Source organism: Zalophus californianus, chromosome 16 (genome assembly GCF_009762305.2).
Source record: "Zalophus californianus isolate mZalCal1 chromosome 16, mZalCal1.pri.v2, whole genome shotgun sequence".
Classification (NCBI taxonomy): domain Eukaryota; kingdom Metazoa; phylum Chordata; class Mammalia; order Carnivora; family Otariidae; genus Zalophus; species Zalophus californianus.
In genome coordinates this window covers 30926999-30953739 of record NC_045610.1, presented here as the reverse complement: position 1 = coordinate 30953739, position 26741 = coordinate 30926999, and the positions used below count along the sequence as shown (strand labels likewise).

Below are 26741 nucleotides of genomic sequence, written 5' to 3'. Positions count from 1 at the left end.
GTTCATCCGGAAACTCGGGCTTTAGAACAATCCTGTTTTTCTTCCTATGTTTGTTTGGTTTGGATTGGGGGTTGGGGAGAGAAGGAAGGGTGTCGTTCAGGGAGAGTGGGGGCCGTTTGTTTGGCACAGGTTCATGGGTTCTCAGGGAGCGTTGGCAAACCTCACCCCTTATCTGGTTCACTGTTTCACTCCCTCCCCTAAATCCAAACAAAAAATTTAACGTAGCCCAAAGGAGAATAGACAGTTTAATAACTCGCCATGGCAGCACTTTGAAAACTGCCGGTTTCAAATGACTAGGCCTGCACATTTTCACCAACTCAGACAATTAAACAGACTCCAGGGACCTAGGTGGTGCTGATTCTAGTGCGTGTTGTCATTAAAAATGGAAAGAGCCTCTGAAAATAGACTCCAGGTTGGGAGAGCTTGTTTCTCTGCTTGATCAGAAAGTAGCCCCGTCCTACGGGGACCGAGGGAAATTGCTTAGTGGCTCACTTTCTCCATTGGAAAATATGCCCATTGGTCCTACCTACTTCCCAGGACTGTCAGGAGGGTGGAATGAGGCCGTAGAGATGCAAGGCGCCACTGACCTGGGTCCAGAGGCAGCCATAAATGCAAGCGGGTGCTGCTCCCCGTCAGCCACTCATCTGTGGAAAGTGGTGGGTCTGGATGGCATCCCCACCGTGCACCCCGTGGCAGGGGTCTGGCACTGGACGTCGGTATCCACTCGGTCCTCTCCACGTGTCTCCTGTTGCTTGTCTTCTGGGGCGTGGAGTTGCAGGGGGCTTGAAATGGTCATTCTTGGCCACTCCCACCGTCCCTGTGGCAGCTTTCGGGAGGGATTGGGCCTCCCCTCCTTAAGTAGGGAGAGCTGGAGCACAAGACAACTTCCAGACTTGGAGCTAGCCAGAGGCGGCTGGGATTTCACCTTCCAGCTCCTGGGTGTTCAGAGCACCGTGCATTTCCGGCATGGGCAGAGGGGCCCGATCTTTTCCCACCATAGCGCCGCAGCTTTGGGGTGGGGTGGGGGTGGGGCATGAGTGTGTGGGAGAAGGATAGGGCCTCTTGTTCCCTGTGATGACCCTCCATACCCACCGCAGGGGCCAGGGTCGTCCGATCTGAGAGGCGCCTCACTTGGGCCTCAGTCTTTGGCCCTGAGTTCGTTTCTGGCCCATCTTTGACTTCTCTACACCCTGGGGTGCTGTGGCAGCGATGGGGAGAGGCCCTTGGCCCACAGGGGAGGAGATGGAGGGTACCAGACCTCAGGGCCATGGCGAGAAGGCTGGTGGGCCCACTTGTGCCCTGACCTCTAGCGGGAATGTCTCTTCTGCCCACTGTTTGACTGACTTGCAACAGGCTGTGGTTATGAGCTCCTCTGGCTTCACCTTTCAGTCAGTTCAAGGAGGCAGGTTTCTTGCTGACACCGTTGGCAAGAAGCGTGATGATAAACAGCCTCGGAATGAGAGGCCTTGTTAATCCGGTCCCAGCTCCTGCCAAGTTAGGAGCTGCCGAGTCAAGTCAGGGCCATTTCGGGTCCTGATGCACAATCCCAGGGCAAAGTGCTTGTCCTGGACGTGGGGTCACATGGGGGGGGCACAGGCTCTGGGGCTGCAGCTACGGGAGAACAGGTGCTGGGGAGCGTGTGGGAGGGACACGTGGACCCCATGCCCACTGCGGGGCTCGCCTTCCTGGCCCCACCACCCACCCATCCGACGCCACTTGGCAGATGAGGGAACAAGACTCTGCCTGCCACACGACAGCCCCAGGCCACGGAGCCATTTAGGGTAATGCCATGATGCGTCCAAGTCTGTCTGAGCTTTCGGGTATACCGCGCCGTCTCACGGGACGGGTCAAAGCAGAGGGATGAAGGCGGAGCTGAGCCTCAGAACAGAGTCCCAACTGTCTCTCTGTGCCCAAACCCAGACCAAGCCCTCATGGGCACAGTGATCACTGAAGGGCATAGAGGTAGAACACGCCTCCCCCATGAAGCAGCCTTTGAAGCCAGCTTCATATCCACACAATATGCTAGACACCCTCTCTGCCAGGGATGCTTGCCTTTCTCCTCATGATGCATGGTCGTTGGCTGTCCCAGAGCTCGTTAAAGATGCCAGTGAGCGAGACGTAGTGTGGACAGGAGCCCTGAGCCTGTGGCCGGCAGTGGTGATGTCAAAGGCAGACATGCCCTCAGCTAGTCAGGGGGACTGGGGTGGTGGAGGAGAGGGAGGGAGGGGAGAGGAAGGAACGGAGGGAGAGGAAATCAGTGGCTGGCTGCCCATAACTTCCTGGGGGCCCTTGTCCATGGGCTCTTCCCACTTCTTTGGGGTCCATCTGCTGCGTGCCCATGCTGGGCTAGAGAGAAGGGAATCTGCGCGGTCCTCCCCATCCCCTCCCACTCCTCCAAGAGGAACGCAGCATGGGCAGTGGATTCAGGGGACACCTGACCCTGCCCCCCCGACCAGATTTTTAGCTGTGTGACTTGATGCAGGTGGTTTCACCTCTCTGACCAAACGTTTCCTCATCCATAAAATGTGGGACACGATCTGCCCGTGGGGGGGTGGTGGTGGTTCAGTAGAATGTTGTACATTAGGCTCCTAGCCCAGGTCCCGACACAGGACTCTCACTCCTGAAGTGCAGAGTCCCTCGTTTTCCACTGATGCAGCACTACGCTCTCTGGCCTCCACTTCTGGGGTATTTGCACAATTAAAAACTCGATTTTTCAAGGGCACCTGGGTGGCTCAGTAGGTTGAGCATCCAACACTTGATTTTGGCTCAGGTCATGATCTCAGGGTCATGAGATTGAGCACCGTGTCAGGCTCTGCACACAGTGAGGAGTCTGCTTGAGATTCTCTCTCCCTCTGCCCCTCTCTAAAATAAATCTTTAAAAAACAAAACAACAACAACAACAACAAAAACTTGGGCTTCAGAGTCAGAAAAATGGGGAGGTAAGTCCCTGTTTCATCTGCTAGTTGGGCAACCTTTGGCAAATTATTTAGCATTTCTGAGCTTGTCTTAAATTGCTTCCACATCTGGAAAAGGAGGATACTAATAATTACTTACTAATAATTCCACGTTCACACAGTGATTGTGAGGATTAGATGAGGCAGCCCGTCAGAGGGGCCTGCTGGGGAGTAAGGGCCCTACCCAGTCAGCCATCCGTATGACTGAGACTGATCACCCAGTGGGTGGGGCGTGCCTGCCTGCCAACCCATGGGATGGCACGACATGGGTACTGATGGTCGCACATAAGGGACCGAGCTGGCCTTTCAGCATCAAGCCTGACCCAGATTTCTGTTGACAGTCTTACCGCTTGGAGGGAGTCACGGGCGAAGAGCTGCTTAGATGAAAGCCATCTCTGTGGTAGGCCTTTGGGTGCACCTGTTCGGCAGCCATGAGCGTACTTACTGGGAACCTTGTCTGAATCTGACAAAAAGTCAGAGAGAGATTCGTTTTTGCCTCACGTCCGTGTGTCTGCCATGTAAGGCTCAGGACACTTAAAGAGTGTCAGCATCATGCTGAGTGAAATAAGTCAATCAGAGAAAGACAGGTATCATATGACCTCACTGATACGAGGAATTCTTAATCTCAGGAAACAAACTGAAGGTTGCTGGAGTGGTGGGGGGTGGGAGGGATGGGGTGGCTGGGTGATAGACTTTGGGGAGGGTATGTGCTATGGTGAGCGCTGTGAATGGTGCAAGACTGTTGAATCACAGATCTGTACCTCTGAAACAAATAATGCAATATATGTAAAAAAAAAGAAGATAGCAGGAAGGGAAGAATAAAAGGCGGGAAATCGGAGGGGGAGATGAACCATGAGAGAGGATGGACTCTGAAAAACAAACTGAGGGTTCTAGAGGGGAGGGGGTGGGGGGATGGGTTAGCCTGGTGATGGGTATTAAAGAGGGCACGTTCTGCGTGGAGCACTGGGTGTTATGCACAAACAAGGAATCATGGAACACTACATCAAAAACTAATGATGTAATGTGATTAACATAACAATAAAAAATTACCCAAAAAATTACAAACAAACAAAAAAAAAGAGCGTCAGTATCATGTCCGGGTCCCAGCAGCCGGGATCCAGAAGGACGTTTCCCGTGTTAGTCTTCAGCTGACCCTTTTCTTTCTCTCTCCCTTCCCTTCCTTTTTAAGACCTTCTGTCCTTCCACGTCCTTCCTCGCTCCCTCGCTTCTTCCACTTCCCCTTTCATCCTGTGCTCCTGCTTTAGTTTCTCAGCTCCTCCTTCCCGCTGTCCTTCCTCCGCCTGGTTCTCCTGTGTCTCTTGGGTCTGCTCTTTCTCCACCTGTCCCTTCCTCCCCTTCTTTTCTAGGGACTTGAGTGGCCTTCTCTCGACCACATTTCACACGGGCGCCTGGAAGTACTATGTGCAAAGTGAAGCAGAGCCCATTCTTTAAAAAGTAATGTTTTAGTTTCTGACCTTGGAAATGAAAGATGCTCATTATAGACAATTTGCAAAATATAATAAAACAGAGAAAATAGTCCCTGTTTCCCAACACAGTCTTTGTTAGGATCTGGGAGTATTTATTTCTGGTTATTCAATGGTGTGTACCAAGTGCCGCCTCCATGCAGGCTCCATATAGAAACTGGGGCTGCGGCAGCAAATAAAACAGGGTCCCCAGCCCATGGAGCTTCCATGCAGGTGGAGGGAGGCGGTCAACACACGTCGAGCAAATACAAAAGACAGTTTTGGGTGGAGATGACTATTGTAAAGGTGATCAGATGGGTGGTCGGGAAGGCAGGGTGCGGGGGCAAGTCACAGGATCTAGGAGACGCCACAAGCTGGTGTCTAAATGACGCAAAAGGCCTGGGCAGGCAGAGAGCAGGGGAAAAAGGGTTTAGGGGGAGAGAAGACTGAGCACACAGGCCTGGGTGGGGTCCTGCTTGGGGTATGTGAGGAGCAGAGAGAAGGCCAGCATGGCTAAGCATATTGAGTGAGGGGGAGTCTTGAATGTTATCATATGTGGTGATGGAAAGCCTTTGGAGGGTTTTGGTATGGGGGAGTGGCCTGCATGGGCCTGCATTTTTAGAATACCTTCTGGTAGCTGCGTGGAGAGTGCATTGTGGAGACACAAATGGGAGGCAGAAGAGCCGTTAGGGGGATGTGGCAGTAGTTCGGGGGAGACTGGGGGGGCTTGGACAAGGGGGGCACAGTCTTTCATTGTTTTAAGTATTTGTGAGGATAGTATCTATATTGTGTAATTGCGCATATATCTAGATCATTTATTGAGTACCTTCCAGGTACTATGCATTGTGTGAAGCACTTTATTTATATATACATTATCTCATTCATTTTTCACACGCCCCTATGAGACTGGCATAGTAATCTTCATCTGCAGATGAAGAAACCGAAACTCAGAGAGGGAAATTAAAGAAAGGGGAGGGCGGAGCACCAAGAGTTCTTGTTCCTTAAAACAGACCTTATTAGGAAATGGGGGGAGGGTATTCTTTGTGGTCCCTTATTCACCAGCACCCAAGTTTATAACATACTGGTGGCAGAATCAACTCAAACCCAAGTCTGACTCCTTTCACACTTTAACCACTACCCTGTACGTCGAAAACCCTGCCAAACCATTAGTGTTACTGTCTGAGCAGCTCCCTGTAGGCAGTAGCTCAGCCTCGTGGATCACTCATCTTGTTCTCATGATTCTGTCTACCAAGTAGTCACATGCACAAACGAAGGCTTATTGTTTACTTACCTGGAAATGCTATGGGTCAGTCAGGTGGCTCTGCTGAGCAGGGCTAGACTCGCACCTCAAGGGAGCTGACCTAGACTGGCCTGTGCCATGTGCCCACGTGCCCTTCACTCCCCGGTAGGCTGGACCGAGCAGGTATCAGGGGTGACAGAGGGCTGGAGAGCAGCCATAGCATGCACAGTCTCTTTAGGTCCAGCCTCAGAGCTGACACTGTCACATCTGCCACACTCTGTTGGCCAGTGCAAGTCACAATACCAGCCCAGATTCAAGGCATGGGGGAATAGACTCTGCCTGGAACTGCAAAGCCACATGGAACAGAACATGGGTAGAGGGAAGGGTGAGGACTTTGACCATTAGGATGCAGCTGCTTTTGCAGACTTTCTTGGTGAACAAGAAAAGAGGTTCCTGCCGTCAGAACAGAGACAGGCTAATTGGCCTCGGGGTCCACAAAGCCCATATCCTTCGGAGGTACTTGTGAGATTTTTATTTAATCCCTGTACATATCATGAGCACTCATTAGGGACTCGCTAGTGTTACTACGTTCTTCTAAGTTAATTGGCTCCCTGTAATGGAAGGGATTCTCAGAAGCAGGGGTGTTTTGTGGCAAAATAGGCTGTGACCCCCGATGCCAGTTTTCTTCTGAAAGCAGTGGGTGTAAAGAGGGTAAATGGTGCTATATCAAATCAATTTATGGCCATCCAGGGTCCAGAGGTGATGATGGCAAGCCAACGGACCACAAACTGGTTATGGGGAGGAGAGAAAGAGCTTGGACCAAGATCTGGGAACAGTCTTCGAATCACGAGGAAGTTCACCCATCAGTGCTAATAGAGAACACTTCAGCCAAAACCAGATTACTTTCTCTTTTCTCAGCCATCCTTTATAGAGAATAATGCTCGCCAGTGATAAACACTGGAGTATTATCTGTCCTGAAATTACTGCTGCAGATCTAAGGTTTTGTTTACTTAACTGCCTGAACAAGAAGCACAACCAAAAGGTTGGAGGTGTTGCAATTAGCCTTGAGGATGAAATAGCAACTACAGCTATGACTTATTATTGCTTTGATGCAGCCATAATGTAAACAAAACATTGACTTGAAAAGAGTTAAGAACACAGGACACAGATTGTTGCTGTCCCCATTCACTGGTGACTTCTAGCCAGTCAGCTAATTGGGCGCAAGATGCTAACTTCTTGTTAAAGTATATAAGAAATCGCCGATCTTCGGTTATCCTATTTGGAGGTTTAGTCGTGGTTAATCTGTGACAAAAGTGGAGGCCAGTTCTGCGTTTGAAGGTAATTTCTCATCTTCTTCGATTCAAGTTCCTTTGTTCCACGCTTTCCTCCAGAAATCCTCCCTGGCCCTTTTGGAAGTGACTTTCATCAAGATGTTTTTTAAAAAAAGAAAACAGTGTGTCTGCAAACTGCAGAGTCTGCAACATGGGGTTGATCTTGTGTAGCCCGGCTCTTTCAAAGCAAGCCTTGGAGAAATCCCAGGCTCAGACTTAACAAATATGGGAGAAAACCACACCATCATCTCAACAGCTTCTAAAAAGGCATTTGAGGAAATGTAATGCACTGTTTCTGATTAAAAAAAAGAAAGAAAGAAAGAACTCTCAGTACAATATGTTGGAACTGCCTTAGTTTGTCATACTGCACCTATTAGGATGCTAGAAAACAAACCTTCATACTTGAACACTTCCTAGGAAGTATTAAAAGCTTTTTCCATTAAAGGCTGGGATAAGCCACAATCTCTAGTCTTTACCCGTGTTACTCCTCCTTGTCTTGCAGAGCCTAGCTAATGCAGTGAGGTTTTATAAAAGTAGGAATTATCAACACGGAAAGGAAACAACAATTGTCCCCAGAGGCAGAAGATAAGATTATGTTCGTTTTCTCTTAGAAAACCAAGTTGGCAATGCTAGAGCAATTAGGACTAATTAGAGAATAAAAGGGGCTGGATATAAACCCAGTGTTTTAAAACTAGTAGTTTCCTCGACCCCAGCAATAACCAATTAGAAGGCATCCTGGAAGATTTACACTAGGAACAACTACTATAAAACGTTTAAGAGGTATACCTGGCAATAAATGTGAATAGTTAAAATGAAGAAAACTGTAAGCCTTAACTGCTAGGTATAAGAAAAAGACCAAAAAATAAATAAATAAAAATGAACAGTTATACTATGGGTATACTCAATATTTTAAAGACCTCACTTGTCCCCAAATTGACTCATAGCTTTCATGCAATCTTCATTCAAAAATCTCAAAAAAGAACCCCACAAAAATCTCAATAATAGGGGCGCCTGGGTGGCTCAGTCGTTAAGCATCTGCCTTTAGCTCAGATCATGATCCCAGGGTCCTGGGATCGAGCCCCACATCAGGCTCCCCGCTCTGCAGGAAGCCTGCTTCTCCCTCTACCTGCTGCTTCCCCTGCTTGTGTTCTCTCTCTGACAAATAAATAAAATCTTAAAAAAGCAAAAAGGAAACTTTATTTAGAAAGAAAAAATACCAAAGAAAATTTTCCAAAAAAGAACAGTAAGGGGTGCAGAACTTGCCTTGTCAAATATCAAGCCTTACTGATATTATTATATTAAGACATTTAGAAAACATTAAAATTCCTTGCTTATATTATACACAAAACTAAATCCTAGGTGACTTACAATTTTAAAAATACAAATCCAGGGGTGCCTGGGTGGCTCAGTTGGTTAAGCGACTGCCTTCGGCTCAGGTCATGATCCTGGAGTTCCAGGATCGAGTCCCACATCGGGCTCCCTGCTCAGCAGGGAATCTGCTTCTCCCTCTGACCCTCCCCCCTCTCATGTGCTCTCTCTCTCTCAATAAATAAATAAAATCTTTAAAAAAGAATACAAATCTATTATAGTTGTATTAGAGAAAAGTATAGAGTAATATATAAATACATATATGTGTATATAGAAAGAAATGTATACATATGTGTGCATATATAATATAATTTTTGGGTAGAAGATAAGGAAGTTAGAAGCCATAAAGGAGAAGATTTCAAGATATTACTACATTACCATGTGTAAGGTCTTGCCAATAGTGGAAAACTCTATAAGCAAAGTTAGAAAACAAACAATAGTCTGGGAGAAAATATTTTCTATAGATAAATCAGATGAAAGGATTATATCCAATCTATAAAGAGTTCTTACAAATGAGTAAGCAACAAAATCCATTTAAAAGGGAGGAAAAGACAGGAAGAGGTGGTGCCTAGCAGAAGAAATAAATACTCGATAAATAGTTGAGATGTTCAGTCTCACTACTAATAAGGGAAATGCAAATTAAAACAATAGTGATGTTTGTATCTATCAGACTGACAACATTTTAAAAATTAATATGGTGCAGAAATGTACTCATAATTGTTGGTACAAGTATGAATAGAAATGACAGTTTAACAGTACAGTTATAAACATAAAATGTACATACCTTTTGGATGAGCAGCCCCACTTCTAGGAATCCCTTCTCCAAAAATACCTAAAAATCCATCAGTTAGGAATGAGTGGGTAAATACTACTCACCTCTCCTTTTTTTTTATTTTTTATTTTATTTTTTTTTAAAGATTTTTTTTATTTATTTGAGAGAGAGAATGAGAGAGAGAGAGAGAGCATGAGGGGGGGAGGGTCAGAGGGAGAAGCAGACTCCCCGCCGAGCGGGGAGCCCGATGTGGGACTCGATCCCAGGACTGCAGGATCATGACCCGAGCCGAAGGCAGTTGCCCAACCAACTGAGCCACCCAGGTGCCCCCTTCCTTTTTTTTTTAAAGATTTTATTTATCGGGTGCCTGGGTGGCTCACTCGGTTAAGCGTCTCCCTTCGGCTCAGGTCATGATCCCAGAGTCCTGTGATCAAGTCCCGCATCAGGCTCCCTGCTTGGTAGGGAGTCTGCTTCTCTCTCTGCCCCTCACCCTGCTCATGCTCTCTCTCTCTTGCACATGCGCTCTCTCGCTCTCTTTCTCAAATAACATTTTTTAAAATTTTCAAAAAAAAAGATTTTATTTACTTAGAGAGAAAGCAAGAGAGAGAGATCATGGAGGGAGAAGGAGAAGCAGACTCCCCGCTGAGCAGGGAGCCCGATGTGGGGCTCAATCCCAGGACCCCGAGATCATGACCTGAGCTGAAGGCAGACACTTAACCGACTGAGCCACCCAGGCGCCTCAGTACTACTCACCCTTTAAAAAGAACAAAGTAGTTCTATCTGTACTAACACGGGAAATTGTATATCATATATTGAAAAAGTAATTTAAGATATGTGAGTAGTATAATCCTATTTGAGTTAAATCATTTATTTGTCCCTAAGGTTCACATCAAGCAGTTAGGGGCAGTCACCTCTGGGAAGAGAGGCTAGATGGATTGGGGACAGGGGATAGGAGCACTTCTTGACACATTTCTGCATTTGTTGAAATTTTGCAATGAACATCTTTGGTAATTTACAAAGTTTATATAATGATACATTCTTAGGTTGAAAATTCTTCCATTAAAATTTTGAAAATCCACGAAAATAGGACAAAATAATCAAGATCCTCCTTTCCATTGACCCAATAGCACTGTTGACATTTTGGAATAAAGGGGGGGAAAGTGAGTCCAGCAGCATCAACTCCTTAGAAAATATAGATGAACAAGATGGCATGAGGGTATCTTTGGGGAGAAAGAGGACCTGGTTGTTTCTCAGGTTCACCTGGATCTGTTGCCATTTGTTGTCTGACCCTGGGGAAGCCACTGACCTCATCTATGGTCCAGTTAAGTTTTCTGCATTCTGCAGGTAGGCCTGACCTACTTCCATGGAAGAAAGGGCTGGAGAGAAAGAATGCCAAGGAAGGTTCTGCCTGAATGTGCAGTGTTATTGTTAGAATGTCCACAAATGAATGTCAGAGTCCAGTGTCTCAGAGGGCCACCGTTAAAATGAGGAATACTCTTTGTAGATGCTGACCTCTGAAGAAGGTACCACGGCGAGGAGTGGGGTGGGCATAAAGTAGATAAAACATGAAAGGCCATGTTGTCCAGTAGAGGAGGGGTGTGTGTGTGTGTGTGTGTGTGTGTGTGTGTGTGTGTGTGTGTGTGTGTTGTGTGAAGCTTAACATTTATAAAGCAATAAAGGAGAACACTGCAATATAGCATCATAACAGAATTCTGAAGTAACTTGGAGCAGTTAGGTTTGGGAAATATTAATTACGAGATGCTTCCAGAGGGTAGGAGAGGGTGCATATGCCTGGGCGTGTGCCAGGTGGTGGCGGACGGTGCCGAGAGCAATAGGGCATTGGGGAGCTTTGTTACTAAAGTTCAAAGAGAATTTCTAAAGGGAAAATAAAATCCCCGTTACTCAGATATGGCTCATTGTCTGAGGCAATGTCAAGAGGCACAAGATCAAATCTAGCTTGACACCATCCAATACCGAACCCAGCAGTCTCTAGAAGCCGGCGCTGAGCGGCAGCTTGGCTAATGAGAAATCTCTGTCCTCTGCCAATGCCTCGGGGGCCCAGCTTTTCTTCTTTGGCAAGCAGGATACAAAGTGGAGTGAGGACCTCAGAGGTCACCCCGAACATTCATTTTGCAGGCTCCCCACCAGGCCTTTCCAGAAAACAGATGAGCGTGGTTTTACAGTTCACCTAGAATGGGAGTCAGTGGCTTCACGATCCAACCTGGGGTAGGTTTTAATGAAACCTGAAGGATGTTTCACACATCGTCCAACCATTAGCAGTGAGGAGTGCGGGTTGCAGCCAAACACCGCCAGGCTGTCTCCTCTCATTTATTCTCTGGGTGTGAAGGGAGCAATTGTAAAATTCAGAGGGAATTCGAAGTTAAGATTCAGAGCCGCCCACGTAAACATCGCGGGCTGTTATTAAGTTCACTCTCACCGTCTTTCAGGGGGACGACATTTGAGCGCTTCGGTGGTTGGGCCTGCAGAACCCTCACGTGGGAGTCTGGTCCTCCCTGATGTGCCCTTTCTAATTTGTGAAATACTTCCTGAACCCACCCTCTTCCCACTGTCGCCGCCGGGGTCATCACAGCAGCCTGGAAGCCAGCTCCGTCTCCTGCCGTGCCTCCTTCAGTCCATTCCTCACGCTGCCTGAGCCCTCTTTCCCAGCTTGAGCTCTGCTTGTCCCTTCGGAGCTCAGGATCCTTCCGTGACACTCAGGGCCTGGTATAGTGTCCCCACTGGGCACCTTCCTGACCACATCTCCTGCATTATGCCTGTCTCCATGCCGTCCAGTAGGTAGCTATAGCTACCCAAGGCTACCGTGGCCCCTCGAAGACAGAGCCCCCTGGCTTGTTTTTGTCCCTGGATTACCTTTTTTGCTAATCACTGTTTGTCTCAAGTCGCAGCTACACCAAGCGTCACCTCTAGAAAGTGTCCTGAACCTCCTTTGTGTTAGGTACTGTCCCCCACGCTTCGGAAGCACGGGAGGTTTACTTCTGTCCCCGCCCCTTCACGGTACCCCAGTGGGCTCGCTATGGGTCTGATTCCTTGACTCGCGTGGAAAACACCTTAAAGGTAAAAATCAGAGTGCCTGGCACATAGTTGGTGCTCCATGAACGTGTTACAGGAAAGAACGAATGCATGTAATTTTTTATTTAGTTTGCAAACATGCGTGTGGGTCTTTGTTTTGCCTGATCTGACATGAGTTAAAGTCATCAGCCTGCTGTGTTCTTAGTAACACGGTGAGGATGAATAAAATAAGCACTGTTAGTCACATAGAAAGTCGAAGACTCTTGCCACTCATCCTGGAGTATCATCAAGTAGTTGTCTAACGGGGCTGCAGTGGTGTTCCTGAATGAAAGCTCCTGCCTTGTTCCAGGTCAGCTGCTGCCAGCAAACCGCAATACACCGAGTCCCATCGATCCTGACACCATCCAGGTCCCGGTGGGTTATGAGCCAGACCCGGCAGACCTTGCCCTCTCCAGCATCCCTGGTCAGGAAATGTTTGACCCTCGCAAACGCAAGTTCTCTGAGGAAGAACTGAAGCCACAGCCCATGATCAAGAAAGCACGCAAAGTCTTCATCCCCGATGATCTGAAGGTAAATTGGAACCGGTCATCAGGCTTTGGGCACATGGAGGGTGGGATCGAGAGGCAGATTAAAAGCGTGACCTCCAGGAAGATCACACAAGCCAGTGAACAAAGGACTTGTGATTTCTGATCCTATTTCTTGGCATGTGACTCTAGGCAAGTTGCTTCCTCCCTGGGTGTCTTCTGAAATATGCCTTTTCATGTCTTGATATAGCACAGAAATAAGGAGAAGAAATAAAATGTTGGAGTGATTTACAATCCACGAAGGAAACAAACCTGCTACTATCTGCAGGGAAGCCTAGGAAAGCCCAATAAAATCAAACCAAAATCTTTCAGGGTTGGAAAGAGAAAGGAAATTATTTGCAAAGGACATCTGGACCGCGAAGTCCTTCGAGGGTTAGCTTCCCTTGGGGAATTTATTGATAATCAATTGCTTCCTTTGCCTTATAGGCCCCAGGGAGTAACAATAAGAGATAGGACTTCTCTCCACCCTCGGGTGACCTGGGTGGGCTTTTCTTAAGGAAGCTGGTGGGTTCCCTTATATATTTATATGTAATGTTTATGCTGTGTCTTAAATAATGATCACTTGAATAGCTCAACAAAAGGTTAATTCCAGGTTGTTTCTCTTTTGCTACGTTGAGGGGACATATTATTTATAAAGGAAAATAGATTTACCTTACAAAGTCTGATACAACTTGAAACAAAATTAATCTGACACATTTAACCATAATTAGGAAGAGGATTCTTTCCAAAATTATGCCATGTCCACTAATCCCAAAATAGAACCATTTTTGATTAGCGATGACTTAGAATTTTTTGTGTTTATGGTTCCTTCCAATCATATGGACAATAGAGATGTGATTGTATACATTCGAGGCCTTGAAACCAGGCATAATTAGCCTTTTTCTAGCTTCTGACCCCCCCATTTCTCAAAACTAATTGTGGTGTGGATGGAGAGTTACTTGTATGCTGGACACAGGCGAGTGTGGGACATGGTCCTGGAACCGATTTAGACCGGTTACCTGTTTGTGCTATCTAGGAAGAGCACTGGGGGAAAAGGAAATCAGCAGATTGGAATCACTGCTGTTATCTACGTACCGAGATTATCTTGAGTGAGGCAGACTCATCAAATGTCGGGGCTGAAAGGGACCTCAGGGGTTCCTTAGACCAAAATTACCGTTTTGCAGTTGAGGAAATGGAGCAGGGAGAGAGGCGAAGTAAGGTGAACTCTGCTGGTTTGTGGAAGGCCTGGTCCCCGAGTCTTCCAGTTTCCAGAAATGTCACTGCAGCATGTTGGCCGTGCCAAGAGCCACAAGAGGGGCCCTTGGGTGACAAACCAGTAGCTGTCCCCTAAGAATCCAAAGAGTAAAGTTCACAGTAGACACACCATGAAATCTAAACAAGTCTGGGAACTGATGGTCAGACCACAAGAGGGTAAGAAAGAGCCAGGGGATCAGGCCCTGGGCAGCTGAGTCTCTCAACCAGACGCTTTTCCCCCTGTTCGCCATCTGATCCTCCTTGTGTCTTAGAGCTCGTCTCCAACTCAACTGAGGAGCCATGCAGCATGTGTCTGCTTTTGAAGAGAGGAGTTTGGAAGGATGATCCTGAGCAGTAGCTCTAACTTGCAGCCAGACCTTCCCAGGGTCTCCAGATTTACAAGTTCAAAGCAAAGAGCAGGCTTACTGAATAATCCAGGTCAGCCTGGCAACCCAGAGGCCTTGGGAGAACTGTGCTGGAACTATGCATAGTACCGCTGTCACGGCTGGGCCTGACCTTCTCCCATGGCAGGTGGGTAAGCAGGCAGGACCGTTCTCCTGCCAAGTGTCCTTGGATTTCTTCAGTTATGAGAGAAGCCTCAGGCCACAGGCCGTGATCTCATGTGGAAAGGAGAAGCAGAGCTGTAACATAATTCTCCTTCTGGCGGAGGGGACTGAGCTGGAGGTGGGTGGGAGAGGTATTTGTGGCCCCTAGCATTGGACGAGCAAACCAGTCAAGCCAAATGGGCCCGTCAGTAACTGGTCTTCCCCACAGCTTGTGGGAACCCTCCCTGGCACCATTCGTTGGGGTTAGCTCACATCTCCTGGGAGAAGTTAAGCAGTGTTGGTCCTGGGATTCCTGGCTGAGAATCAGTTTAATCACCTTGACGTCTTCATGCTTTTAACTGTTCATTTGTTCACTTGACAAATATTTTTCAAACACTTGTGTGTTCCAAGCCCTGGGGATATACAGAGGTGAGCCAGAACGGACATCGTTCCTACTCTCAAGGAACTGCTAGGCTGGCAAGAAAAAAGGACCGCTGACTTGTCAGGAGGGGGCTGGGCGGGGGGTGGGGGGGGGGCAGTGTCAAATGTGAGATCTTGAGGAAGATGATGGGGCAGGACTGGGCGGGCCCTTGCTGGATGGGGTACCCGGGGGGCCAGATGGCCCCTGTTCCTGAGAATAGAGGAGGAAAGAACAGGAATGTGCCGGATTTGTCGGCCCCCCTCGGTAGGCTGCTTGCCCCTCCCCCAACCGTTAGGCCTTGACAAAGGGAGGCAAGCGGCTTTTCTGGCCCAGGGCAGTCCTCCTCCCGTCATTCACTCTAGCCTTCGGCATCCTCAGCTCCACCCCTCCTGCCAGCTCCCCTCCCACCTGAGATGGCCCCCATTCTACACCTTTCCTAGCCCCCCTGCTTGTATGGACAGATGAGGCTGGGAAATGAAAACATGTTAGAAGTGAGAAGAACTCTAAAAGACAGAAAAGTTGGTTGTTACCCTGAGGGCAGCTGCTGACTCCCCTGGTCCTTAGCACCCAGTCACACACCTCTAAGTGCAGGGCCTATGCAGTATACCCCCCTTCCCTTCCCTGCACCCTGCCCCCGGCCTCCGCCATCTCTCAGGGGCTTGTTATCATGCGCTCCTTTACCTCCCGGGCTCCTGGTCCCTTGGGTCAGGTTCTGATAGCTCCTAAGTCAGCTCCTCTTTTGAATGATCTCGTAAACCACACACCGCAGAAACATGGACTGTGGTAGATTTACTGAGACTCTCAAGGGGGTGTTGGAATTGGGGCTTACATCAAAATAACCAAACAACTGCCATCAGAACTGGAGGCTTCATGGTTGCTAATATGCCCTTAGGTCCTCCTACCCCTGTGGAGTCATTTGACTCTCTTTTCCTTCCTCCCAGCTCACTCCATCCCGCTAGCCTGGCCTCTCCCCCTTTTCTCAAGCACAGACGACAAATCCCACCAATGGCCGCAGCACACCTGCCCTGAGCTGACTTATCCAGCTATTTTTTTTTATGTTATGTTAATCACCATACATTACATCATTAGTTTTTTTTAAAGATTTACTTATTTATTTTGAAAGAGTGAGAAAGAGAGAGAGAGAGTACATGAGGGGGGGAGGGTCAGAGGGAGAAACAGACTCCCTGCTGAGCAGGGAGCCCAATGCAGGACTCGATCCCGGGACTCCAGGATCATGACCTGAGCCGAAGGCAGTCGCTTAACCAACTGAGCCACCCAGGCGCCCCACATCATTAGTTTTTGATGTAGTGTTCCATGATTCATTGTGCATAACACCCAGTGCTCCATGCAGTACGTGCCCTCTTTAATGCCCATCACCAGGCTAACCCATCCCCCCCACCCCCCTCCCCTCTAGAACCCTCAGTTTGTTTCTCAGAGTCCATAGTCTCTCATGGTTTGTCTCCCCCTCCGGTTTCCTCCCCTTCATTTTTCCCTTCCTACTATCTTCTTCTTCTTTTTTTTTTAACATATAATGTATTATTTGTTTCAGAGGTACAGATCTATGATTCAACCGTTTTGCACAATTCACAGCGCTCACCATAGCACATACCCACCCCAATGTCCGTCACCCAGCCACCCCATCCCTCCCACCCCCCACCACTCCAGCAACCCTCAGTTTGTTTCCTGAGATTAAGAATTCCTCATATCAGTGAGGTCATATGATACATGTCTTTCTCTGATTGACTTATTTCACTCAGCATAACACCCTCCAGTTCCATCCACGTCATTGCAAAGGGCAAGATTTCATGGTTTTTTTGATGGCTGCATAATATTCCATTACACACACACACACACACACACACACACACACACACACACACACACACACACACACACCACCTCTTTATCCATTCATCTGTTGATGGACATCTTGGCTTTTTCCACAGTTTGGCTCTTGTGGACATTGTATCCAGCTATTCTTCAAAGCACAGCCTTCTTCTCTGAAAGAAGGATGCTAGTGCCAGCTATTGGGAAGATCACTTTTTCACTTTGTTACATATTATTATGAAATGTGTAAAAGGCTGGGCATGCTTTATAAATAAGGAACCGGTTACCAGACTGTGAATGGGGTGAATGGCGGGCAGAAGGTGCCTGCGCACGCGCGCTCTCTCTTACACTTCCTGTCTCCGTGCAGGGCACACATTTGCCAAGGGTAATGGGCGGGTATGGGGTGCACCACTGACCTTGGGCCTTCCTCGCAGCCTGGGTCCCGACCCATGTGACCTCTTCCAATGCCAACTGCCCCTTGCATTCCTGGGGGAGGGTAAGCACTGGCCTCAGCCCACGTATTCTGGGTGACCAGTAACTGCTAACTGCATAACTGCAAGCATTAGCCTCGCTATGATGGAGAGATTTGCTGTTGCAAGTCCTTGAAAAGAAAGGGTTGCAAAACACACCAGGTGGCACCATAGATGAATTGGTAAGGCCTAAAAGAAGACTTGCATTTCCTAGTCTTCCTCAGAAAGTTTTCCTTTTTTTGGTGGGGGAGCAGTGATTGAGGGGCACAGGACACGATGCCCATTTAAGTAGTACCCAGGAGATTTAAGGTCTAGAGCAGAGTTAAACAGGAGATTAGGAGTAAATTATTTAAATGCTAGCCACCAATATGAGGATATTGATCAGTGGCAGGTGGAAGTTTTTCTGTGTGTGTGTTTTAATTTCTGTTTTTAATTACCAAGACATACATCAGAAAAAAAGGTGAAAGACCCTCCCTCTCTCTTTGGCGCCCCTCCTCCAACTCCCCTTGTAGAGGCACCAAGTTCAATAGCTTGCTATAAATCCTTCTGGGCCTCTTCCTATGAATATACAATATTATGATTTTTTAACCAAAGTGGGATGAAGCCATACATATTTATCAGCAAATTGCTGTTGTTTCCACCCACGTAGTGGTATATCATGAACATCTTTTTGGTTCAGCTGGATCATTATTTGTAACAGCTGCAGAGTATCCTTTTGTATGATTCCATCATCATGTAGTTATTAAATCTCCTACCGATTAGTTTCCCCTAGCTCTATTAGAAACAATGCCACAGTAGAAATTCTGTGCCCGTGTCTGTGTGCACACCCTTGCAGATGGGAGGAGGCTGAGATCCTAGAAGGGGAGTTGCTCCATCAATGGTGGTGCATTTCAACAGTTGATAGATATTGCCAAGTCGCCTTGCAACAATATCGTATGGACTTCTACCAACAAGCATACGAGCACCCATGGAAGGAAAGGGTTCTTAAAATAACATTTTCATCAAAGAACGCAGAGAGATCTGAGGGTAGCTTAGGGTGTGAAGTGAGCTACTTGCTTTTATGCAGCCTCTGGGGTCCCCTGGTCCGGCACGTACTCTGCGGGGCAGAAAGGAAGAAGGGGCGCGCTGTGACAGGTGCGTCCTTGCTGCGGGAGGGCAGCCGCGGCGCACGGGCCGTGGTGTCAGACAGACGTGCCAGACGGTCAGGGAAGGAGACGCGAGGTGAGATGCCTAGGTCCCTGGTGCCCGGGCGCCACCCCGAGCCCCTCCGCGGCTGAAATCTAACGTCTTGTTTCTGTCCCCCTGTGACTAATGAGCAGGACGACAAGTACTGGGCCCGGCGCAGGAAGAACAACATGGCAGCTAAGCGCTCCCGCGACGCCCGGAGGCTGAAGGAGAACCAGATTGCAATCCGGGCGTCCTTCCTGGAGAAGGAGAACTCGGCCCTGCGCCAGGAGGTGGCTGACTTGCGGAAGGAGCTGGGCAAATGCAAGAACATACTTGCCAAGTACGAGGCCCGGCACGGGCCCCTGTAGGATGGCGGTTTTGTGGGCTGGCTTTCGAATAGATGGACAGTGTGTTTCCCGCCTGATAGCACCACACCCGAAGCAACCTTTCTGACATCAGCACTTTACCAGAGGCATAAACACAACTGACTCACGTTCTGGTGTGCGTGCGCGCGCGCGCGCGTGCTTGTGCTCCCGTGCGGTCTGCGGCGCGCGCGCGTGCCTGTGCACTTGCCATGTTAAGGTAGCCCTCTCATCGTCTTTCAGTTCCGAAAAAGAAAGGTGCCATGTTTTTACTGGACTGCGGGGATCCCCCCCCCATCCTGGGGTCTCCTGCCTCTCCCTCCTTCTCCACTCCTGCCCCTTCCGGCGTCGCTCCCCGGTGGCTCCCGCCTACTCTTCCAGGACCATCTGCCCCGCTTCACCAAGCAGGGCCCTGGTAAACTAGTAGATCTCAGTTGTCAAGACTACGAGCTCTTGTTTCTGTGTAATCTGTAAGTTACCATGCTAATAAGGTGCACAAAAATCACTTAGCACTACACCGCAGCGCTCTCTCTCAGTTATAGGTTGCTTTCCTCATATTTTCAGTTTTGGTGATATTTGTCTTCAAATTTAAAGTGCTGTTTAGATTTATTAGATCCCATATTTACTTACTGCTATCTACTAAGTTTCCTTTTAATTCTACCAACCCCAGGTAAGTAAGAGTACTATTCTAGAACACAGAGTGTGTTTTTGCACTGTCTGTACCTAAAGCAATAATCCTATTGTGCGCTAGAGCATGCTGCCTGAGTATTACTAGTGGACATAGGATATGTTCCCTAAGAATTTCACTGTCTTTTAAAACACAAAAATTACAGTAATGCATTTGAGCATGCCCAGAACATCCCCAGGACAGGGAAGCAGAGGGAAATGCCAGGTCTCAGAACGAGGGGTTAATTTATCAGTGTAGGAGCCAAAAAAAAAATTGCATCTTGGAACAGCTTTGGACATTGATATGTTTGGCTTTGTTTTCTCCCCTCTCCAGTCCCCTCACCCTCCCACTTTTCTAGTTACCTTTTTCCATATCCCTCTTGATACTCAAAACAATTACTTAAGATTCAGTTTTCCCCATTTTTTTGTAATATATATATTTTTGTGAATTATACCTTGCTGTTTTTAAAAATCAGTTAATTAAGTTAATAAGTTGATGTTTTGTAAGACCCTTTATCCTAGTGGTGTCATTTTTGAATGCTTCATAAATTAATGATTCTGGAGCTTATGTTTCTTATTTTCTGTTTGCTTTTTGAACGTATGTGCTCTTAGAAAGTGGACTTCTGAAAAATGAATGTAAAAGACACTGGTGTATCTCAGAAGAGGATGGTGTTGTCACAAACTGTGGTTAATCCAACCAATTTAAATGTTTACTATAGACCAAAAGGAGAGATTATTAAATTGTTTAATGTTTATACAGAGTAATTATAGGAAGTTCTTTTTTGTACAGTATTTTTCAGATATAAATACTGACGATGTATTTTGGAAGACATATATTATATATAGCAAAGAGAAAAGGAAAACTATTCCATGTTTTAAAATTATATAGCAAAGATATATATTCATCAATGTTGTACAGAGAAGAAGCGCTTGGGGGTTTTTGAAGTCTTTAATATTTTAAGCCTATCACTGATACATCAGCATGTTTTTTGCTTTAAATTAAAATTTTATGACAGTATCGAAGCTTGGTGTGACGAATCCCGCTCTAAAATATAGAAGGAGCTTTCTTGTTTCCCATTAGGTCTCAGAAAGAAGTCAGTTAACGTCACCCAAAAGCACAAAGTGGATGTTAGTCAAATATTTATTGGATGATACACTGTTTTTTTAGGAAAAGCATCTGCCACGAAAATGTTCACTTCAAAGTTATGAGTTCCTGGAATGAAATATCACTGCAAGCACCCCAAACAATTCTGTTCTCCTCTGTGGGCACGTGCGTCTTATGCAATATAAGGTTGATATCGGTGTTATGTGTATGGTTTCTAATTTGATGGGTGTTTTGACCTTAAAGATGATTTTTCTTTTGTTTCACAAAGTTGTGTAATGTCAAGAGATTCTGCTGTTATTGCAAAGAAACAATTTGTGCTAGATTAAAACACCCTTTCATCAATGGGATTTTCTAGTCTCCTGCCTCCAGAGTACCTAATTCTTTAATGACCTGGTGGTCTCCTGGTCAGTCCACCCACAAAGCTTCTGTCATAATGTCCTAGTCTTGGGAAACCTGACCAGTAGGATATTCCTACTAGGTATTCATTTTGTCCCGGGCCACAGATGACAGCAGGAAGTGGGAGAGCATTAGAATCGAAATGCGTTGTTCAGGTATACAACTAGTGAAATAAGTAAGACCTTTGGCCAAGTTCTGAAACAGAACTGAATAAGCGGTATTCAGTAAGAGACACAGGTGGACACGCAAAGTTGGCGTTTTTATAGGTAAAAAGACCAATGGCTGCAGAATTATTAAGTGGCAAAGACAAGGAGTATCTTTAAGTGGAGAATCGATGCACTGTGGACCATCCAAGTTCACTGCCGTGTGAAATGGTAGCTGAGAAAACTCTTTTTGAGCACTGGTCATTCTTGGAATTAGGTGGTTTGTATCAAATGAGGATCGCAAATGTTTTCTGCGGAAGAAATAAAAAGATCATAATAAAACTCGTCCTTTGGTGTGCCAGGAGAGGTTTCAGAAAACCTACCTCGTCTTAAAATTTAAGAAACTTTGGAGTCTGTATGCGTGCCTTCTGTGTAGGTCATTGTCACCACACACACATGAACACTCATTCCTGGACTCCCTGCTTTCTTTCTAGGGCAATTAACTAGTAAATAAGGCAGTTCTGCTAAATGGCGTGGGCAGTCATGGCCCTATCTGGAATGACTCTGGATCAACCAGGGTCAAATGAGTTCTGCAGACTGCAGCTATTAAAAGTCCTGTTGTCATTCTTCACCTTTTCATCCTAAGTATCTTTTGGAGATTAATTACTTGGCCATTAAAAATGAATCCAAATCATATCATGCCAACATCATTTACACACAATTTGGAAGGAGCCGCCCAGGACTTCCTGACAAGGTCATGCTGTCGTTCCTGTGGACTAGACTTGCAGAGGAAGGTGAAAACCCATCAGCCTGGCCTCGCCTGCTGCTCAGGCCCCTTGAGGCTATAGGGAGGGGTTGCAAGGGCTGTCGTGATCGTTTCCTCCTTTTGAGACACTGGCCACCTTCTGACCATTCAAAACACCCAATGGGCGAGGCTGTGATGGGCCTTTCATCTTCCAGTGCGACAGGCCTCTCTGAAGCCATCCCACAAAGCAGAACGACCTCTGGTTCCTGGAGAGTGCGGAGGGGATTTGGGTGGCTAGGGTGCTGTACTAGATAACGCACAGGTTCCTCCTGTGAATCGTCACCGGTTTTGTGAGGGAACACAAAATAATTCTAAGTGTGTATTTAAAAGGTCTTGGGTGATTTTGGAAGAGTCAAAAAGAATTCTAGGTGGAGCTCCTCGCCCCCCCCCTGGGGGGGGGGGGGGCATTCCATAACTTGCAGAGTTCTGCTTGTTTTTTTTTTCTAGTAGTTTATCTAATCCACCCCACCCCCTCCAATGTTCCTTTTAGGAAAACTCACACTTTAAGAGAGTTAATCAGAGTAATCCCAAAGCAGGCTGGCTTGGCCTGCTTGCCTGAGTAGAGTGCAAAGGCTGGGATTTAACCCGGGGTCAGCAAGATGCAGGTGATGGGAGACCGTGTATGTGGTAGACCTCTTCGGCTCCCAGGGTGCTAGCTTCATGCCGAGGGCTCCTGGGCCTCCCTGGAAACACCGCGGTCTCCTTCAGGTTTTCTCTACAATTAATAATGTCATTTTAAAAATGAGCAAAACCTTATCCTAGATCTTGATTGAATTGGACTTGGCAACTGAAATCAGTACATTTTGGAGAGGGCCAAGTGTGTGTAGAGGAGTGTGTGTGTGTGTGTGTGTGTGTGTGTGTGTGTGAATAAGTCAAATCATAACATCTTTAATTTGGGAGCACCTTACTAAACGTAACAATAACCATAACCATCATCCTTTTGGCAACACCACAAACGTTGCATCTGTTAAACAGGTACAAATTCACGTGAGGTCATTTTAATTGTACACCATGATATTGGTGGTGTTCATGCTGTTAAGTCCAAACCTTTGTCTGTTATTCTTAATGCTTAATAAACTTTGAATTTTTTCCTTTCTTTCATGTATTTTTGTTGACAGTCTACTAGAAATTAGATTCTGTTCCCAATCCTATCACCAAGAGACCATTTACAGAGATTAATTACATTGATGATAAATAATACTACTGTGTAATCAGTGATACATTACTATTTATTCAGTACTTTCTGTGCCAGGCACTATGATAAACACTTACGTGGAATATTTGATTTAATCCCATATGAACTCTATGAGGTGGGGGCTATTGTTATTCCCATTTTATGGAAGAGAAGAGAGAAGGTTTGGGAGGTTAAGCAACTTTCTAACATTATATGGGTAGAGGTGACAGAAATGAATTCTGTTCCATTGGATGGGCATCATTTAGAGAGCTTCTTCCCCAAAACCAGTCCAAAGATTGGTTGGATGTATGAGAATCGACCGGGAACATATCCTAGGACTACAGATCCAGCAATCTCTGAGTCAGTAGGAAGAAAATGAATTGTTGAAGGGCTTCCAGCTAACTCCCATGTGTGGCCAAGGAGTTGGAAGCAAGGATTTACAGACTTGACCTTAATTTGAGTCCATGACTCTTGGAGGATCCATGCAGAAGCTTCAGAATTTCCATAATTACCTGAAATTGTATGCAACTTTTTGTGTATAAACGTATGTTTCTATAGGGGAGAGTCACGGCTTTCCCCACTCCCCCAGGGAACCTGTGATGCAAGATGGAATAAAAACCCCATTTATGGATTTCTAGCAGGGCCGACGCAGTGCAGTGGTGCCCGGCCCTGGCAGCCCATCAGACTCACCTGGGGAGCTCCACACACTGGCCCTGCGTGCGCTGCAGCCCAGGCCAAGGAGCTCAGCATCTTGGGCATGAGGGGAGGGGGCTCTGTGGTGAGGAGCTCGGTGATTCCAATCTGTCAATCAGCAGGCATATGACCTTGCGCAGCACTAAGCATTATTTAAACCAAATCTCCTCATCTGTGAAATGAAGGTATATTCTCCACCTCCGAGGGTTGCAGGGATGACTTCATAACAAATGCATAGTGTCTGGCACATAATAGGCCCTCAACAAGTATCTGCCATGGGGGCTCGGGGAGGGGAGCATGGGCCGGGAGCAATTTTCCCAATTCACTATCTCAGACCATTTGTTCCTTCCAAGAGGACAGAAAACAATTCTCCTGCTCAGAAGAAGGAGCAGGTAGCCGGAGGTGTGGGAATGAGTGATAGGCTACACAGATGTGGCTTCACATTCTGACATCCCTGAGACATCATCGCTTTGTACACAGGTCGGTGGGCATCCATCCACTCTGAGGCATCTTCCCATTTAGATGGAGCAGTTACAAGTGAGGGTTCAGCTCTACTTTTCTATTTTTTTTTATTTAAGATTTTTATTTGAGGGGCGCCTGGGTGGCTCAGTCGTTAAGCGTCTGCCTTCGGCTCAGGCCATGATCCTGGGGTCCTGGGATCGAGGCCCGCATCAGGCTCCCTGCTCAGCGGGAAGCCTGCTTCTCCCTCTCCCACTCCCCCTGCTTGTGTTCCCTCTCTCGCTGTCTCTCTCTCTCTCTCTCTGTCAAGTAAATAAATAAAATCTTTAAAAAAAAAAAAGAAGCACTAGCGGGGGTGGGGTGGGGAGGGGAGGGGGAAGGGATAGAGGTGGAGGCAGAGGGAGAAGCAGGCTTCCCGCTGAGCAGGGAGCCCGATGCGGGGCTCGATCCCAGGACCCCGGGATCATGACCTGAGCCGAATGCAGACGCTTAAGCGACTGAGCCACCCAGGCGCCCTCTACTTTCATCATCAAACACCTTTCTCCTCTCTCAGGGGAGTAGGCACAATGACCTTAAGATTCTCTTTGGGTGACCAATTTTATATTTGGCATTCACATCTCTTAGGGGAGAGGACTGCCTCCCCATGCCTGGAGAGGCTTTGGCCTCTAACATGGCAGGAACCGATAGGAAGACCCGTCATTCACAAGTGCCCAGTCCCCGGGGCCCATCACATGCTGCCCATGTGGGATGGCTCGTCCATTCATACTTAAAATATAACAAAGTGCCCAACCATCAAGCCCCCCTCTTCAAAGCATATGAATTAAGTTCCCTCTTTGAAAATCACTGGCTTAGAAGTCTCTTTGGGCATCTTTAGCCAGGAACTGGGTGAAAATTATTGAAATCTTGCCTTTGTAGTCGGGAGATGGCTTCTTGCTAATAAATCAAAAGGACCTTTTAGAGAAGAAAGACCCGAGTGAAGACAGTGGCAAGATTCCTCCGCCTCTCTGGGCTTTGAGTCAGTGAGGACTTGGGTCCAAAGCCTCCTCTCTCTAGCTCCTTTTCATCCTGCAAAGCCTGGCTCAGTGCCAGGAAACAATAGGAAAAGCTGTCAGTCACTGAGTCCTAAACCCTCAACCTGCCACATCTCATTTAATCCTTATGCTATGAAATAGGTAGTATTATTATCCCTGTTTTGCAGGTGAAGAACAGGCTCAAGAAAGGAAGTCAGCAGAATTTAAACCCAGGCAGAAAGTGTTTGTGTTCTACACCACTCCACTCCATGGTTTCAGTTCAGTGCTCTGCAAAGGCAGAAGGCAGTTGCCGTGGTTGGGACAGTGAGCGGGGGCCAGGCGAGCCTGGACTGGAATCCCAGATCCATTACTCACCATCCATGTGACATGGACAATTCACCAAGTCACCCTGAATTTTATCTGTAAAATGGGCATCACAGTCCTCTCCCTGTAGGGTTGTTACTAGGATTAAGTGAGAACGTGTTCAGAGTGTATAGGAATTCAACAAATACTCGCTTTTTGTAATAATCATAGTGATTGTTAATAAATGTTGCTTGATTTGATTTCACAGGTGATGTGCTACAACAGAGTTGGACCCTATATTGCATATTTTAGTGGATGCATTTTCATTCTGGTCATTCGGCCATGTCTTACATTTTTGAAGGGCCTCAAATTAAGATGTTTGATTTGTCACTAAATGAATATATATTCACAGAGATAGAATGATAACTTTTTGAGTAACTTTCTTTGGGCACTTCTTCATCTTTTGAAATATACCCTAAGATTCATAAAACAGAAGTGGCCCTAAGCCTCCCTCCACCTCTGATGGTGAGCAGGATGGGTGTGGGAGAGCTCTGCAGGGAAGGGGACAGTGGAGCAGGGAGAAGAAAAGCAGAAGCTTGTCAGGAAAAGATGGGAGGGACATTCCAAGTAGCACCACAGAGGCTGAGAGGACAGAACTCTCCTGGGAGCGAGGACTGTTGGAGTGTGGGGTACGGGGGGGGGGGTGACAGGAAACGAGGTATGGCCAGACCATGAATGTCCTTGCATGCTACTTTAAGGCCTTTGGACTTTATCCTGATCGGGAGAATGACATAAGCAGTTCCTGTATTAGAAAGATGATCCTGGCAGCTACTCAGAAGATGGATTGCAGGGAATTAGGAAGAGTTGGAGGCTGAGGGAACTTTCTACGTTAGTCTCTGAACAAGGCTCTAGGGATGAGATGGATGGATAGATTCAGGAGCTATTTAGGGAGCTGGAATCCATGGGGTTTGGTAGAAGAGTCAAGGACAGCTCGAAGGTTTCATGACATGATCTCAGTTGATCAATGGTTCACGGCCAGGGATGCACAGAAGGATCATCTGGGGGAGCTTGTAAAAATACCCATGCCTGCACCACCCTGAGACTTGCAGAATTCTGCGTGGAAGGCCAGCCTGTCCTCCTTAGAAAGCTCTCCCAGTTTTGTTTTGTTTTTGTTTGTTAAGATTTTGTATTTATTTATTTGACAGAGAGAGAGAGAGAGA

At 47.0% G+C, this 26741-nt stretch overlaps 2 protein-coding genes across 4 annotated transcripts in view; one reads left to right on the top strand and one right to left on the bottom strand.

Annotated features, from left to right (window-relative positions):
* Positions 1-20895, top strand: part of HLF (HLF transcription factor, PAR bZIP family member) — an 87094-nt gene extending 66199 nt beyond the window's left edge. For 2 of the 3 annotated variants that reach the window (XM_027624945.2, XM_027624943.2), the window contains exons 3-4: positions 12508-12728; positions 18555-20895. In XM_027624945.2, the coding sequence (XP_027480746.1) occupies positions 12508-12728; positions 18555-18773 (440 nt within the window). In that variant the 3' untranslated portion in view covers positions 18774-20895. The remainder of the gene's footprint in view (positions 1-12507; positions 12729-18554) is intronic. The other variant, XM_027624944.2, reaches the window with a different exon arrangement.
* The window catches only part of MMD (monocyte to macrophage differentiation associated), a 73764-nt gene continuing 66028 nt past the window's right edge, over positions 19006-26741 (bottom strand). Inside the window, exon 8 of the mRNA XM_027624949.2 lies at positions 19006-21388. Coding sequence (XP_027480750.1) covers positions 21387-21388 — 2 coding nt within the window. The 3' untranslated portion in view covers positions 19006-21386. The remainder of the gene's footprint in view (positions 21389-26741) is intronic.